This window comes from Petaurus breviceps, unplaced genomic scaffold (genome assembly GCF_028583685.1).
Source record: "Petaurus breviceps papuanus isolate PSGF00001 unplaced genomic scaffold, PetGlider_PUasm1.0 186, whole genome shotgun sequence".
NCBI lineage: Eukaryota > Metazoa > Chordata > Mammalia > Diprotodontia > Petauridae > Petaurus > Petaurus breviceps.
The window spans coordinates 37,812,409-37,831,220 of NW_027185798.1; the positions used below are offsets into that span (position 1 = coordinate 37,812,409).

Sequence of the window (18,812 nt, forward strand, 5' to 3'; positions counted from 1 at the left end):
ACTGGTAAAAGCAAGTTGAGTGATTAAATAAATGATTGGTCTAATTGAATGCAATGTATTTTATAAGAATAAAGCTACAATTTGAATATTAACCTAAGATTCACAATGCCCTTCACGTATATTGTCTCCACTGACTTTTTAATAACCCTTTGAGGCAAGCACTAAATGTGTTAGTATTCTTATTTTACTGCTGCTCAAGAAGGTATGCAGAGAGTCATATATAGAAGTGGTCATTCATTGTTAAGAGAGAATTTCAAACTCATGTCCTTCCTGACTTCCACTACAGATCCTGCTTCTATCAGCTGGGAAGCAGATTAGACTAAAACAGGGCTAGACCTACATCTTACACTACACACTATCACATACTCAAATGTGCCACATGACTATTAAAGCCTACACCATAAAAAATGAGAACAACCAGGTCTGTTACTTCTCACAGCTTATAGTTTTGGGGAGATTTCTTAAACAAAAAAGAAAAAGAGGCAACCACAAAAGATCAAATAGATAACTTATCACAAGAAATTGAAAACCTTTTTCCATGAACAAAATCCATGCATACAGGATGAGAAATCAATTGAGGAAAAAAAATCTTTGCATCCAATGTTTCCAAAAAGGGTATGATATTTGAGATTTGATAAAAGGTACATGGGATTAACACAAATCTGTATGATGAAGAGACATTTCCCAGTGCATAAATGGTTGAAGGATACAAACAAAAAAATTCTCAAAATAATTGAAAAAAAATTTTGTAGATCATAATTAGTAAGAAAAACACATTACAACAACTGAGGTTTCATCACATATTCAACAAACTGGCAAAAATGTCAAAAGATGAGATTCATCAGGGGATTGGATGAAGGAGCTATGAAACCACACACACAAATACACTTATTGAAGATAGTTCTAAACACAATTCTGAAAAGTGATTTGGTATTATAATAATTTTTTTTTTTTAAATGATGGAACTGTCCATATTTGATCCAGGTATCCTACTGCTAGACATATAACTCAAGGAGCTCAAACCTGGGGGTAGAGGGGTGGGAAAGTGTTTGTATATGCTAAACTATGCAAAGCAGCACTTTTAATGATAGCAGAGAACTAGAAACAAAGTAGATGTCAACTGACTGGAAAAGGTAAACTATGGTGTATGGATATAAAGAATTCAGAGACAAACAAGATTCACTCAAACAGTAACTAGAACTAGGAAAACAACACACACAAATGGAAAGAACAAAACAAAACTGTAATGTAATTGTAATGACTGAAAAGTTTGGTCCTGGAAACAGCTGAAGAAATAAACTTCCCTCCCTTTACTACAGAAGTGGGGAAATACAACGGTAAATAAAACACGCAGCCTTGGACATGACTGGCAGGCTGATTGGTTTGGCTGAACTCTGTTCTCTTTTTTTATTCTTCATCATGACAGATAGCATACTAAGTGACAGGGGAGGGACATCAGAAATGAAAATGATGCAAAATATGAGATTTTATATTTTTTAAATGGGGTGGGAAAAGGGGAGAGAATGTATGTCACTATATCTACGGTTATAGTTCTTTGTTAAGTTGGCTCCATGGTACAGATCAAGATTTCCTTGGTTGGGGAGAAATGGAACACTTTAGACGGAAGGCTCTTAAGTAGAAAGGGGGTTATAGCTACTGCAATTAGCCAGAGCTGGTACTGGAGACACAGTTGTCAAGCTGAGGTATGAGATGGTGAAAGTGTTATCCTTATAAGCACAACTAGAAAGAGGCAGAACTGGAGCAAAGACATATGGTTCAGGGTCACCAGGACAGGCAGCAGAGCTATGAATCTGAGAGCTGCCTTCCTAAGGCAAATGCATACTGGGCAAAATCACCTAGCTTCATAAGGCCAGTCATCTCCTCTTGTTTGTTATGCATCTGCTATATAGCTGGTCACCTCTCAAAAGTATCACTCTGATACAACAACTTTCTTTAACTAGGCTAACATGAATCTCTGTGAGCTTCACTTCTACCACCCTGGTCCATCAGTTCCTTCATCTGTTAAATGAAAATAGGTCTTTAGATGCTCAATGGAGAACATGTGGGAGGGCTTCACTTCTTCCTTACTCCACTAAGCTAAGGGGATTTTTCACTTACCTCAGTTGCCTCCCAGCCCCACTGCCTGTATTTGGGGTCATGAGTGAATCTCCACATGTACCAGTAAGTTTCAATTACTTCTGGGCGGAGAATGTAATACTTTTCATTCTGCCGCACAGCTACGGCCTCTGCACCACCATCAAATTTGAATGCTTCAGGACCCAGCTTTAACACTGTAAAGAGAAAAATAAAGAAGATAAAGGACTCTTTGCTGGGAAATTTTTTTCTTTTGAAGGATATTAAATATAAAGTGGAGATCCTTTAAAATGTGTATTTAACAGAAAGCAAATCTAGTTTGTGATTCTTTTTTCAGAAGAGCTATTAAAGTTTAAAGATGGACTAAGATTTTTAGGACATACTATGTAATTGTGTTTTTCTTGAATAATTCATAACAACCCAGTGGTAAATCTACCTGTGTTACAGGAGTACAGTAACCTTTTTTAAAAATGCAATATTAAGATATAAACACACTTTCCATTTTATTCCCAAATAAAGTGTTAGGTTGATTTATCCTACATAAAAGAAAAAATTATGTTTTGTTTTTTTTTGAGTGGGTCGAGTTAGACAAAGGCTCAAGAGAATTTTTAACTTCTTATTTAATACATATGAATGGGGAAACAGTTCAGAACTTAAAAGTTCATTTTAAAGATTGTCTAATTTTCATTTAAAGCAAATTTTCTACAAGAAACTGTATTTTCACAAAATTTAAAGTAAATTTAAAAATTTAAAAACTTTTAGGTACCAAATATTTTTTAATGAGGCTATAAAAATGATCTGCTTCCCATAACAGAAGATCTAAACCATTGTTAGGGGGCTTGGGCCAGGGTTCAAATTATCTTTAAGTTAAGAATTTCATCAGTAAATTGCTCAGTTATCAATTTCTAAACAAATGGCAGCACTCTCATGTTTTAAGACAACAGTGTGCCAGTTAGCGAGCAAGAGAAAACTGCATGAAGACACTAAGAACTTTCTTCCATATCTCCCAAATTTATCTTTCAGGCCAATTTTCCATTGATATCCTATTTGAATGTGAGCTGCAACTACTTTTACCCTGCAACTTCTAGCTTTTCCTTTCTAATAACAGTATTCAGAAGTGGTAGTTTTAAAATAGTATATCTACTCACTTCCTCCTTCAAATAGACGTATTTTCCTACATATAGCAGGAAACAGACTCTCAGGGGAAGAAAAGACAAGGACATCAGCTGAAGTAATGGCAGAAGATACTGTAGCAGAAAGGTCACCAGTCCTCTTCTGTCTCTAACATCCTCTCTTTAGGTGAATAAATTGGTTCCCATGTGTCCAATCCTTATCTTTATGCAAAAGACACTCAGATCTATATAACCAATCCTTGTGTCTATCTGTCAAGCTAGAATGTTCATAGACATCTTAAATGTGCCATGCCCAAAAAACTCATTATCTTTCCCTCCAAATCTACCCTTCTTAGCCTTTCTTTTTGTGCTACAGAAATAGTTACTCTTACAAACAGCTGGGTATGTAATCTTAGACTCATTCTTGACTCTTGATTCTAAGTCAACTCACATATCCAATCAGTTACTAATTCTACCTCCACCATATACATTTATTGTATCTATTCCCTCACTCTACTGGCACAGCCACCACCTTGGTTCAGACTCTTAGCTTATCTGGATTACGGCAATAGTCTCCTAATTAGTCTTCCTGCCTCAAGTGTCTCTCTCCTCTCCAAATCATTTCCCATATAGCTACGAAAGCGAGAGTTCAAAGACATGAGTCTGACAATGTCACTCTCCTGCTCAATAAACTAGTGGTTCCCAATTACTTCTAACATAAAATACAAATCTTTGGCATGGAATTTGAAGTTCTGCACAACCTATTTCCAACCTATCTTTCTAGGTTCATTTACTTTAATTATCCTTTTTCATGTATTCTTTGGTCTAGCCAAAGTGGCCTTCTTGTTCTTCCTTGTATATGACATTCCTTTTCCCAACTTTGTGCATTTACACTATACTAACTGTTAGAATCCCTAACTTCCTTTAACAAATGAACGAATGAATGAATGAAAAAGCATTTATTAAACGGAGTATGTGCCAAACACTGTGTTAAGTGCTGGAGTCAGAAGCAGAAATCTGCTCTTAAGGAGCATATACTTTAATTGGATAAGAAAACACATAAAAATAAAATTCATTTACAGAGCAGATTGGTAATTTCAGTCCTAAGGGTACTGGAATGGGGGGGGGGGAGAGTTAGTGGGAATATTAAGACCCAGAGGTCCTTTGGTTATATCAGTAGGACAGGTGACAATGTCATTGTTAATAATCTATCTTTCAATAACAAGTTCTAGAATTCTTTCCAGGAATTAAAAGGCAAACTAACCAGTGTATAATTCTGAACTTGCTATTCAGTTTTCAAGTGTCACCATGAAAATGAGGTCTACTGTACTCCTGTCAGCTATTAGTTCTTCAAATTATTAGTTCACCAAATTATATTTTTTTTATTTTACACATATGTATGTATTCATATGTAAATTCCTATGTATGTATGTTATCTTCCATCAAGGAATGCAAGCTTCTGAAGGGCAGGTTTTTGTATCACTGCCACCCAGCACAGTGCCTGACATACAGCAGGAACTTCACGAGTGTTTACTGATTAATTAAGTGAATGAATTCTGGGAAGGAAGGTCTGCACTGAAGAACACACGCGAGTATAAAGCCTGCTTCGGACAACAAGCAGGCCAGAAGGATGGTAACACGGAGGAGTATGACAGTATATTGGCATGGAAGGTGGTCTGCTGACAGATGGCGATGGGCTTTAAATGCCCATCTGTGGAGGCTGAGCCCAGGCACACCATGTCTTCCTCCTTTCAATGGGTCCAGGAATGAACACAGTACTGCAGACAGACTTTTATCGGGCGGAGTACAGAGGGCCATCAGCTCTTTGTTCCTGGAAGTGATGTCTCTCAACGAAGTCCAAAACTTCCAGCTGTTGACAGCGCTGACGGTCCAGTCACATGCCATCAGCAATGTCACATCACCTATTCCTTGATCCAAGTCATCACCAAGACTCTTTGGGTCTGGCAATTCAACTGAAGCCATCCGATTTTGTTAATCACCCTGCCCATCTCTCTCCAGGTTCTCCACAAGAAAACTTTGGTAAATGCTTTGCTTTAAAGTCTAGGTAAACTATATCTAAAGGATTTTACTTATCTACTAGTTTGGTAACTGTCAAAAAAGAAAATAAATTGTTTTGGAATCAACTGTTCTTGATGAAATTGGGCTCCTTTTCTTGATCATCACTTCCCTTTCTTTACCAGAAGCTCAGTACTCACCTTTTAATAACAGGTTTTAGAATATATACCAGGAACTAAAATCAAACTCACTAGTACATAGCTCAAAAAGAGTATTTTCTCCCCATTCTGGGAAACTTGGGACAATAATTACCCTCCTCTATTACCATGGCATGCCTTCTTTTCTCGACAATCCTCCAAATATACCTAACAGTGATTCTGCAACCCCGCCTGTCAATCCTTTTTATAGCAGAGGGTGCCATTCATTGGATCTGTTGATAAACACACCAAGGGCAGCTAGGCGTGCTCTAATTCTCTCCTTACTGAGCCTGGTTAGCAACTTTTGTCCTGTGTTTGCCAATTAAAAAGTGTTCGGGCGACCACAGAATCCAAAAAGGAGCTAGCAGCAAAACCTATGGCCTCAAATGCTGATCCAGAAATGTATAAAGTATAGGAAACAAGCAAAATGAGCTGGGATCTTAACACAAAGGGTGCTAACACTCACATGTGACTGACTAGAAATGAAACCCACAACTAGACTTTGGCTCTGGAAAGGCAAAAGCAATTCAAAAGAAAACAGGATAAAACAGGGGTAGCAGACAGCATTGCATAATGAGAAGATACATGTGTATGAGGAGAGTTGCTCCTATTTCCTCTGCCAGACAGAATTAGAAGCAAGTAAGGACTGAAGAGCTTTGCCTCTTCTCTCTTCACAGCTGTTGTCATCTTGTTCCACAAGAGGAGGTCCTGCCTTTTAACTGATCCAGCTCTTCTGGACCTTCTAGTGTAGCAGAAAACCCTGACCCTTTCTCACTCTGGTGCTCCTTACCAGCTTTCAGTCAATTTGAACTGTCAACTGCAGACACTATTTTCTTACAATCCCATATGACACTTCTGCTGTTATCCTCTGTTAGCTTTTCGTTTTTTGTGTGTCTTTTTAAAAATTTATGTTCACTGGGTTCCCTGTGCATGTCAGTCTCTTTAGAAAACTTTCCCTTATTATTTAAGAATTTAATTCTTGAAAATTCCCCGTCTCTCCCTGGATAACTTCACCTGCAGAATTTTAACCTACTAGATTGTCCCTATCCTACTGTGAACCCTGTGAAATCTGCTCCCTCAAAACCTGTCAGGCCATGCCTAGGTTTTCTTCTATTCTCTATCACAAACCTGAGAAGGGAGTGAGCCGAGAGTACCCCTATCCATTCTGTCCCCATTTCCAGCTATCAGCATGCTCAATGCAGCAAGCAGCATTCACACTTGGTAAGAATCATCTCTAGATTAAAATTTCTTCTTTTGGGTTTCTCCATGTTTTAAAGTATGAGATTATGACTAAAGAATCAGGAAATTATTAGTTGCTCTCTTTTCTGGCAGAGAAAGAACTCCAGCAGATGTCTAGATAATTGACGTCTCCCATCATTACTCTAGTAAACCTCAGTGCCAGGCTTACCACCTGTCTCCTGACGCCCTCATCTGTTTCCTCTCTCTAGGTGGCCTGTAACATGACACAATAACAAAGTCATCTTCTCTTTCTTCTTCCACTGATCAGCACCCAAATACTCTCCACCATGCTTTCCCTCTCTGATTCCTGGATTTCCTCATACAAGCTTAGCTTCTTACTATACAGTGTCATCTCCTACTCCTACCCCTTCTTGATCTATCCTATATCTTTTGAATTAATTTTGATTAAATTAATTCCAGAGCCACAGTCCAGTTGTGGGTTTTATTAGGACCTCTTTGTGTGAGATCTCTATTTCATTTACTTGTTTTCTATACTTTGTGAATTTCTAAATTAACATTTGAGGCCACCAGTTTTTACTACTAGGTCCTTTCTTAGATTTGATCCCCTGTGAACTTTTAAATATCTCAACTATTATCCTTTCTCCTCTCCTACAACTATACTTCATAGTATCTAGTCTGGTGAATATGTAGGTACTTTTCTTCCTTCCTTTTTAAGTTGAGAATACTTTCACTTAAAAATGTTAAACGTTAAAAAAAATTTCAAAACAAACAAAAAAAGTAAAACAAGTATTTTCATTTACAAAGCAGAGAGAAAAAAGAAACTGTACATGAAATTGGTAAATCCTTTTAAGGATATAATAATCTCAAATATAATTTTTTGGAATAGATTTAAAGGTCATCAAAAACACATTTTTACTAACCATTGTTAGATGCATTCTATCCCTGCCTAGGAATCTGTCATTACTATGTTTAAAGGCATAGTCCAGAACTCCAAACCCACCTGAAAATATCATTGCCTTAATCAACTGTATGCTACCAAGATATTGGTCAAAAAAAAATTATACATACATACATATACACAAGGGCCAGAACCTGGGGGGTACTACACTAAAGACCACATTCAACTTGATATTAAGATAATAATGACTACTTTTGAAGTCTGGTCACCGAACAGTGACAAATCCAATTTGCTATATAATCTAGGCTTACATCTCTCCATCTTGTCCAAAATGACAAATCTTTGTTAAAATCTAGATATACTTTGTCTATAAAATTTCCATGCTCTGCCAATAAGTACCCTGTTAAAAAGGAAAGAAAAGGTTAATTTGGCATGATTTATTCTTGATTCTGAAACATACTGGGATTTAGTTGTAACAACCCTCCTTTTCTAGATGCTTAAAACCTATCACTTTTATAACATGATCTAGAATTCTGCCAGGAAATCAGTCTATTTTGCTGGCCTGTAAACTACAGAAAACATTATCCTTTTTCTTATTATTCAAGTAACGTTTGTCCTTTTCCAGTCCTGTGCTATGATTTTCCCAGCCTCACTAACAATATATGAGCAATCACACAGGCTCTTTTTTTTTTTTTTTTGGGGGGGGGGGGAGGAGAGGGGAAGGCAGGGCAATTGGGGTTAAATGACTTGCCCAAGGTCACACAGCCAGTAAGTGTTAAGTGTCTGGGGCCATATTTGAACTCGGGTCCTCCTGACTCCAGGGCTAGTGTTCTGCTCATTGCAGCACCTAGCCACCCCAAGGTTAACTCACTTAAGTTCCTAGGATATAGTTCATGTAGCCCTAGCAACTTGAACTCACCAAGAACAGCTAGGTACTCTGACCTCCTCCCTTATCTTCAGTTTCAATTACCTGTTAATTCTTTTTGTTCTATCCTTCTCTGCCCAAAGTTCACTCTTCTTTGCAGAGAAAACAGAAGCAAAACAAAAGCTTAAATAAGTAGTTCAGCCTGTTCATCATTGCTGCTTAGTATCACCCAAAGCACTCTGAATGATGGCTGATCCCTTTGTTGATTATACTTTTTTCCTTCTCCAACTCATAAAATTCCTTTTTTTGTTCTTAATTATTCATCATTGACCTTAGCTCAGACTATGCTTTTGGGCTCTGAAAATAATTTAATAGCACTAAAATTCAAATCAGCCTCAGAGCGGGAAGGATATTTGGAAGTCTCCACCTGAACAAAAACCATCTCCATAATATGAAATCATATGATTTTTGTGATATTAAATTATGAAAGGATAATGATTTTTATTGGTGGTGTCAAGCAGAAAAATCACATATTTCATCACTACATATCATATTTTTAATACTATCAATTAGCCTGGAATAACTTAAGTATGTCCTTTGAAAGAATGGAAGATGAGTTTTTTTCTAGAAAATTTTCAAAAAAACTGAACATATATAAAATATTTTCTTAGATTCTTATGTAACTGATATTAGGAACTACCACCAAAGACTTCATGTTCAACCCCAGAGATAGTTTCAACAATGTTAGACAAAAATCCTATAAACATTAAATAGAAGGAGAGGAACATCAACATTGAGGTCCTAGAAAAGAGTCAGTCTCAATAGAGAGTTCAGTGTCTTTAAAGAGTTTGGGTTTGAATTCTAGCTTTGTCAATTGTGTGTCACACACACACACACACCCCCCCCCCAATTCACTCATTCACTCTCTCTCTCTCTAGGCAAAATCATTTAACCTCTCTGGGGTTCAGTCCCTCATCAGTACAATTAGGGAACTTGACTAGAATCAGCTTCTCTGGTCACCCATTTCAACACAATTCTGCTGGCCTGTAGAGAAAGCGTATCAGTATCTCAAAGCAATATATATTCAGGAAGGTACTGCAGTGTGAGCTGAAATGGCACAACTTCAAAGAAAGACAAAAAATCATTTTAAGGATGTACTAAAACACAATTTCAAAAAATGTAAATGGATACGATGTGTAGCAATCAAAATAGGATAGCTCTATTTGATCAAAAGTTTTGGGTTAAAGATGAATCAAATGGCCAGAAAAGTAAAAAAGGGTGTCTAGATAATAGCTACAAACCTTCATTTATGCACAGTGGTAAAGAAAAGTTTTTGTATCAATCTACACTTAAAAAGACAAATAGTAATCACAACCAGCCGAGTCATTAACAAATATAAAAGACAATAATGTAATTTTATAATAATGGTTACCAATAAGCTAACTGTCAAATCAAAAGTTTTAAAATAGGCATGTGAGCTGTCACTTCATGTATTATATTTGATGTGTTTTGATAAGGAGAATTTGAATGAAACATAAAAGTACATCCAGCATGCTAATATGCAGTAGTAAACACACGGCTAGTGTTTACAGACATGTTTCAAAACCAGGCCAATCACAATTTTTATAATTGATTTATAGAGTATAATAACAACATCTAAAAACACATAGTACAGTAACATTTCAGCAGGATCCTAGTTCCTTTCAGTTTGATGGTACTGTCTAAAACAGAGTTCCTGACTTAGTTATGAAAGATAATTTGTAGGAAGTTTCTTCATGAGCTTTAACACTTTATCATAAATAAAGGCCTTCAGCCTTAACTTTGAAAGATGGGGCAAACTGGTTATTCAAACTACTTTATTAAGTATACTTAAAATATGATACTAACTGCTTATTACAATTATATTTTATAAAGATCACTGGGATTAAATAAAAATCTTATTTCTGTCATAATGCTCGTGTCTCAAAAGCAATCTCAAAACATGAATTTAGTTTATAAAATTCTCAAACAGAAATGACTAGCCGTTACTTTTTAATGCCTTCATTATCACATTACTCCATTGTTTAAATTGTCATGAATGTGTTTAGCTAAAATGATTCAGAAAATCAGACACTCAGTCAACAAGCATTTCTTAAGTGCTTATGTCCCATAATGCTATGTCCCAAACACTGTGCTATGATCAAAACAAAGCCCATGCCTTGGACATCATTCCAAGGGCTGGAAGGAATCTTAGAGATACAGTACCTGACCCAGTACCTAGCAGATCACTGTGATTTGATAATTGTTAATTCATTATCTAATCCAATTTTGTTCCTTTAAAGATGAGCAAACTGTGATGCAGAAAGATTGAGTGATTTGTCCAAGGTGTGATAAGAGCCAGCACAAAAATTAAGGTACAGTGGCCTCTAATTACGTCCCAAATGGGATTTTCTTTTTAGTCAAAGGAACTAGAAATGCCAAAAGTCAACCAGAGGATTAACCAAAAATATCAATTCTTAATAACCAGGGATGGATGATTCAGAACCCTTGTTTCTCGCTGTCTTCTAAGTAGTACATTGCTTATTACTCCCAGTTCTAAGAAATGGGCAATGGCCAAGTGAAGAAATTAATGGCAAATCGGTTTTGATATTTATCAGTATGTTTGGTTTTGTGAAGAAAGGGGCTAAAACTAATAACTGTTTGGATTTTAAGATAATTCAAATAAGTTAAGTTCAGATTCAGATGAGCTACGTTATATATACAACCTCCTCTTAAACATGCTTTCTGACCATGTGAAAGTGGAATCAATGACAAGACTTTTTAAAAAGTAACTGAGCTACAGGCTGTATCCTATTGTAAAAACCAAATAACAAAAGTAATAAGCACTGCTGATACAGAAAAGATTCAAATTAATGCGAGAACTTTTAAACTTATCTAAAAAACTAACTCCTCATCAAATCACAGTCTCAAAAGCAACAACAATAAAGAGCTGATACAGAACCAAAATTTTAGAATATCACTATTTGAAAAGCCAAGTACAATTATATTCCTGGTAGTTCCTGGGTATACAGTTAGCTTTCTTGGGCATATCATGATTATAAAGAGTATTACATAGTAAATAACCAAGTTAATGAAATTCCTTACCCGTTCTGTCATATGACTCATGACATGTATGTGCAATTTCTGCTCCAAGTTGTAAATAATGCCCAGCTTTATCCTTTCTGGAACCATCTGCTCCCAAAGCAAACATTCCTCCAGCAAAACATGTCAAATGACCCATCTTCCTTTCCAAGTGTCCATTCTTCCATTCTCCAATAAATGTTAGACCCCCATTGGATGTTCTAATAAGATGCTTTTCTATGGCCTGTATGAATAATAAATATGAATAATTTTTGAGATTCTAAAAACGTACTGGTATTCAAGCCAATTCTATGCATGACAATAATAATGGCAGTAACTCATGTTTATATGGAGTCCACTAGGAGAGATATCCTGTTCAGGTAAGACAATCCCTGTGTTCATAAAACTTACAGTGTATTAGGTGGACCAAAACACTTAAATAATTATAATATAAAATACATGATAAATTTATTAGAAAGGAGTATAACAAAATAATATGTGGGGAAAGGTGAAAAATGTGTCATCATCAGAGATTATCGAGGAAGGCTTCATTTTAAGAGTTAAGAGTTGGGCTGAACTTTAAGAGGATGAACAGGTAAAAAGGGGCAGGAAGGCTAATCCAGGCAGAGTAACATCTTCAGAAAAGGAAAGGAAATGGAAAAGGAGAGGGCATGTTTGAAAAGCACGTAGTTGTTCAATATGGGAAAAGGTTTGCAGAAAAGTTAGATTGGTACCAGACTATGGAAAATTCTGAATATCAGGGAAAGGAACTTTATTTGACAGGCAGTAGGTAATCAATGAAAGATGATAAACAAAGGAGTGATGTGACCAAACAGGGAAGACTGGTTTGGCAAGAGCAGAAACAATTTCACTGGAGGGGAGAAGAGAGACAGGAGGAAAAGTCCTGTTAGGAAGCTATTACAATTATCCAAGTGGGTGGTACTAAGGAATTAAACTGGAATCATGACAGTGGAAATAAAGAAGAGTGGAGACAAAAGATAGAAGAGAAGTAGAAATGGACTCCTTGATGATTATGGATTGTTTAAACACAAGAGTTAAAAGAAACAGAAGATTCAAAGATAAATCCTAAGACTTTCACACCGGAGACTGGGTAGAATGACTGATGGAGCCACTGGAAGAAAAGGCCAAGTTATAAGGAAGAGGAGGTGCTAGGGAAACAGAAGTTTGGTTAGGGTCAGGTGGCACTGTGGGTATCACGGAGAAGGAGACAACAGTCCAGTACTGAGCATAGGGATCAGAGAAAGAGACTGAAGAATCAGGTGTATGAAGGAGAGGGCTGAAGTTATGCAATCACATGAGAACACTGAAGGAGAAGATGGAGAAAAGGGGGACTACAAGAACCAGTGAAAAGGGAGTTGGATTTGGAGTTCGATGATCTGGGGTAGGACTTTGGCTCTGTTCTTTCCTAGAGAACCTTGAGCTAGTCTCCTCTGGTCTCTGAGTCCTCATTCCTTGTCTATAAAATTAGAGGGTTAGACTAGATGAACTCAGAGGTCACCTGCAGTTTGGAGTCTATGACCTTGTTCCCTTAATAGAAACACTTACATTTAAGGGTTCAGAAGAGAACAAAGGATGGACCAAGGAAAACACAAAAGACTCAAGTAATCCAGGAGAGAAATTGCAGAGATGAGTGACCATATCATAGAGAAATAAAACAGGATGAGGACTGAAAAAAGGATAATTAGGTTCAGCAATTAGGATGTCTATGATAATCTTCAAGAAAGCAGTTCCAGTAGTGATAGATAGGGTCAGACACCCAGGTATACAGGACTGAGTGAGGTAAAAGCAGATGATGACAGTTTAAAGATGCTCGCAGAGGGGGCGGGGGGATATAAACAATATATAAATGACACCCATTTGTAACAGAGTTTTGTTTTTGTTGCTTTCTCAACAGGGATAAAGAAAGTGGTGGGAGAGAGGAAAGGAAGGAGAGCATGTTTACCTGAAAATAAAACATGATTTTAAAAAATTAGTTCGTATGGTCAAGGAAAAGGAAAATACAACATATGCCCACATAAATAAGAAATAAAACATGTCTGGGGCACCTAGGTGGCGCAGTGAGTAAAGCGCTGGCCCCGGGAGTCAGGAGGACCCGAGTTCGGTCCGGCCTCAGACACTTGACACCCACACAAAAAAACTAGCCGTGTAACCTTGGGCAAGTTACTCCAAAAGGCTTAAAATAAATAAAAAAAACATGTCAAGTGTTTTAAGTAAATAATGCTAATAACTAGGTATGCATACTCAAGAAAGGTCTGATGGTCCCTGAGCTTTTTTCCTTATTTTTTAAATTTTATTCTTTTTTTAAAGCAGAGAATTTTTTATTCTCCACCCCTCCCCCAGTTCCAAATCCTCTCCCTTCTCCCACTCATTGTGATAACAAGAAAAACAATCCATTACAATTAAGTGTAGTCATATTGGCTGGACTTCTAAAGAATTCTGTGAGAAAGATCAGAGTGCCCATTATGTGCAAGGGACTGGGGTCACTAGGATCAAAACAAACAAAATAAGGCCTCCCCCCTCCCTAAAACAAAGCCTTGCCCTCTAGGAAATTACATTGACTTCAGGGCAATACAACATATATGCAGATGAGTAAATAAATAAGTGGAGGATCAGAAGAGGTCATTGAGGACGGAGCACCTGGCCTTGGCATCTGAGGACACCAGGACGTGACAAGTCCCTGCTTCGTTTTCACAGAAGACCAACACTGGGGAACAGTGTGAAGTAGGCCAGCTGAAGAGATGCCACATCTTTTGCTCAGCTCTAAGCTTTACTTCAATATGAATACAGACGTTAACATCTTAATCTGTATCTTCTCATTACCACATGGAGGATTTTCAAATGGATCACAGACTAGGCTAGGATTAATCCACTGCTGCACAAGCAGAGTTTACTTCATGATTCCTAAGATTCCTTCTACATCTCTAGAAAGTACAAAAGCTTCTCACCAGCTATATGTCTGCATAATGCCACACTGAGTTCACTGTTAGTTACATCGTTACATGGATTAAAATCGGCATCGTATCTACACAGTTGGTCTGGACTAAAAAATGTCTTTGCTGGAACTCAAAGGACATTTTTGCCTTTTTGGAGGGAAGAGGTGGTGGTGGTATCTTAAAAGGTTTTGGAAATATTAAATATAGGGAATACTAAAAAATAAAAAACAAAGAATGAAATTTTAAAATTGAACCTATATTTATAAAGATTTTAAAATGCCCTGAAGATGTAAAGTAGAAAAATAATATTATCAGTGTACATTTTAATGAAAGAAAAAAGTCTTTTTCTCTTAAATTTCCAACCCCTGTGCCATTCATTACCCCAGCTCAGCTGGAGGGTGGGCAGACCTGGGAGGTCAAAAGAGATTTTATAGCTCTAACTCCGGGGCTCTTTCCATGATACCAGATCTGCTTAGAATACGGGATCAATGGACTTGTGCATGGAAAGGATTGCTGAATTGTCTCATTTCAGGTCAGAAGACTCACACTGTATGTCTTCAAGAAAATATCTCATTCTGTTCTCCCTTCAATTAGAAATTATGGGGGTAATCAGCGAATATTATCTTTTAAGTTTCCATACAGCTTTGAGGTCTACAAAATAGGTATGGATATTTTTTAAAGAAAGAAGAAATGCAAATGCAAATAAGCAGAGAATAACAAGTGATATACTCATCGATGAAAATTGTTAAGAAAAGTGAAATCGTCTACGAAAGTGTACACTGACTTCTGAGGTCAGGGCACTCCCGCCAAGGCCCTGAGGACACTTCAATCTCTCTAACACATCCCAATATAATCACTGGTCATGTTCACTATTAAACAAAGATAGCTAAACTGACCCTCCATGAATAACTGTCCTCAGTTAGGAACCCTATCATGCCTTGGAGGCAACTCTGAGACTCCAGGTTTATGCCAGCCAAGGCTGACAGGTAGGACAGGTACAACTGCTCCAAGGTCGTATGTGTGAGCACAGAAGCAGAGTGTGTCTGTCATCAGCCCAGCTGAGGCCAGAAAGGCTCCCCCATCAACCACTAAGTGATGAATTCTTATTCTGATGGCAGCAGCTCATGAAGACTGCCAACCAGGGGATTGTGATCTGTAATGATGTAGATAGGTACATTCCTACATGGAATAACTGAGTTATCTAAGTGCTGAAGATGACATCAACATGGGAATACGCATTTTAAAAAATCTTACATAGTACATACTTAACAACGCTCTATAAAACACGCCTCCTACTTGGTCAGGCAGCACCTTTTAACTGCGGGCTCCTTGTATATAGAGCACTGATTATGCACTGATTATTACAGGCAAAAAAACCTGTAATACCTAGTCTGATCCTTCTTTATGGCATGGACCCTCACAAAAATGTTTTTAAATGCATAAAAACAAATTTTTTAAAAAAAGATTGCAAAGAAAACCAAATACAATGAAATATAGCTTATTAAAATACTTTAAAAAAAAAGCTTACAGGCCCCTGAAATCCCTCCATGGATCTCAGTTAAGAAGCTCTGCTTTAATGTCACAATTGTCTGAGGAGAGGGGCTATACATATATCTACAAATAATCCTATGCAAGTCCATTCACAGTTGCACATAAAACACCCAGTACTGTACTTTCCTGGTTACTGAAAATGTCTTATTCATATAATACACAGTGGTAAATTATTATAGTAACCTGATGTTTAACAAATGCAAAGATTTAAGCTTTAGGGATAAGAATGAAGAACGAACTATTTGGTAAAAATTGTGGGAAAACAGTCTGGCAGAAATTGGGTATATATTGTGGAGGAATGTTAAAGGCTCCCCTGAAGTTGTCTTTTTGTGTTGCCATGTTTTCCAGAAACTCTGGACCCAGAGTATGCAGGAGGCCTCATGTGTCAAGGACAAAGCCCCACCCTGAGCTGACAGAATTTGTTTTTTCCATCCCAAAATGGACTCCCTGTGTGTCTTGGGGAGTCAAGGCTGACACCAGTTAGTCTGTATTGGGCTAATAACTACCTACGCAGCTGGGACCCTTGTAGATAAGCAGAGCATCAGTTCCCAATGGACAAGAATGTCTCTCTTTTCATCCCCTCCTTCCTCCACAGGTGTGTTGTTCTTTTCCCACCTTTACTGCACCATCCCCCTCCCATGCCACACCCCTTGAGGTAGAGATTTGTGTTTCTTCCTTCTTCTTTTGTTGTAATGTTATAAACATGCAAACAATTCTATAAATTGTGAACTCTTTGGGTTCCACAAGAGTGTTCATTTGTCTTGTAATAAACCTAGTTTTCACGTTTTGTGAAGTTATAAGGGGGGAGGGCGAGAGGAAGAGAAAGAAAGAAAAAAACTATTAGACTTATGGACAGGAGAAGAATTTATGAATAAACAAGAGACAGAGAGCATTGTAAGATGTGAAACTGATAATTTTACACTAAATTTAAAAAGTTTTGTACAAATAAAACCAACGTACCCATGATAAAGAAAACAGAAAACTGGGGGTAAATTTTCAGTCTCTCAGATAAAGGTCTCATATCTCAAACAGAAATTTGTCAAATTTATAAGAATACAAGTCATTCCCCAATTTATAAATGGTCAAAGAATATCAACAGGCCAATTTTCAATGAAGAAATCAAAGCTATCTATAGACATGAAAAAAATCTCTAAGTCATTACTCAATAGAAAATTATAAATTAAAACAACCTGGGGGTTATCATCTCACACCTATCAGATTGGCTAAAATGATAGAAGGGGAAAATGACAAACACTAGAAGGGATGTAGAAAAACTGGGACACTAACACACCTATATGTATGTGAACTGATCCAACCATTATGGAGAACAATCTGGAATTATGCCCAAAGAGTTATAAAACTGTGTATAACCTTTAACCCAGCAATACCACTATTAAAGATGATCAGGGAAAAATGAAAAGAACATATATGTCCTAAAATATTTATAGCAGATCTCTTTGTGGTGGCAAAGACCTGGAAATTGAGGAATGGCTGAAAAAGTTGTGATATATCAGTGTGATGGAATATTATTGTGCTCTAGGAAATAACGAACAGGCTGATTTTAGAAAAACATGGAAAGACTTGCATAAAAAAAATGAAAAGCGAAGTGAGCTGAACCAAGAGAACACCGCATACAATAAGAGCAATATTGTTGAAAGAAAAATTGAGAACAATCAAGCTATTCTGAGTACCATAAACACTCAAAACTATAAAGGACCTGTGAAGGAAGATGCTATCCACCTTGGAAGGAAGGGAGGGAGGAAAGGAAGGAGGGAGGGAGGGAGGCAGGGCCTTATTAAAAATTGGTATTATTTTAGTTTGTTATAAAGGTAAACAGAGTGGCCATAATCACCTCAATTGCATCGTCATACATCTTCCTTGCCTCAATGTCTGTTTTATCTGACATCAACCATGCTTTCAGTAAGTATTCGTAAAAACTGTCTCCTAGCCCACCAACTGATGTGTGATCTGTAACAAAAAAGAAATACGGAAGTTGAGGTTGGAACAAAAGAGGAAATAAAGTAGAATTTTACATTATCATTTACTTCATCAAGGACCAACAATAATACTACATTATTTTTCTCGGCATCATCATAACATTTAACACTGATTTTACACTATAAACTAATTATCTAGGAAGTCTGTCAGTTCTGTGCACATACTCTTTCTACTTATATATACAAAAATCCTTTTTCTACATCACTAGAGGCAGTCATATGGTCATAGTCTCTAAAAGATATTTTTGTTCCATTCCATAAAAATTAAAATAATCATCTATCTCATACAGTTGATAAAGGAAATTGAACAGGAGGAATATAATTACCTTAATAACTGGATCTACTGATGCCAATAACCATAAAGAGCTCATTCTCTTGGTACAAATGTATTTTTATCTATGGAGTGATATCTGTGCCATAGGAAATTGAAGAAATTATCACACACACACACACACCCAAGAATTCCTTTAAAATCTAATCTTTATCAATAGAATATGCTTTCTTTTTTCTTGTCTGCTGACCTCCTGGGTTTGCTTTCTGTTTGTCCATCTATGAATTTAATGTTATTAAATTTAATATTACTATTTATAAATCAAGACAAGGTCTATACCTAGGTTGCCAAATAAATCTCATATCCCCAAAAAATTCAATCTGCTGATTCTTAAGGTAAAATTTAAAATTTCCTGTAATTCTGAAATTCTTTTCTCTCTACTTCTCTCCAGGACTACCTCACTCCTCTACTTGTACCCTTTGATCCAGGGCCACTGGCCTCCTGGCTGATGCAGAACAAGACACTTCATCTGCGCATTTCTCTGGCTCAAACACTCTC

The 18,812-nt window shown here is 37.0% G+C and overlaps 1 protein-coding gene across 1 annotated transcript in view; it reads right to left on the reverse strand.

The window, feature by feature from the left end:
- Positions 1 to 18,812, reverse strand: part of MAN1A2 (mannosidase alpha class 1A member 2) — a 255,679-nt gene that overhangs the window by 24,284 nt on the left and 212,583 nt on the right. Inside the window, exons 9-11 of the mRNA XM_069090237.1 lie at positions 17,839 to 17,954; positions 11,506 to 11,725; positions 2,119 to 2,291 (exon numbers count right to left, since the gene is read on the reverse strand). Coding sequence (XP_068946338.1) covers positions 2,119 to 2,291; positions 11,506 to 11,725; positions 17,839 to 17,954 — 509 coding nt within the window. The remainder of the gene's footprint in view (positions 1 to 2,118; positions 2,292 to 11,505; positions 11,726 to 17,838; positions 17,955 to 18,812) is intronic.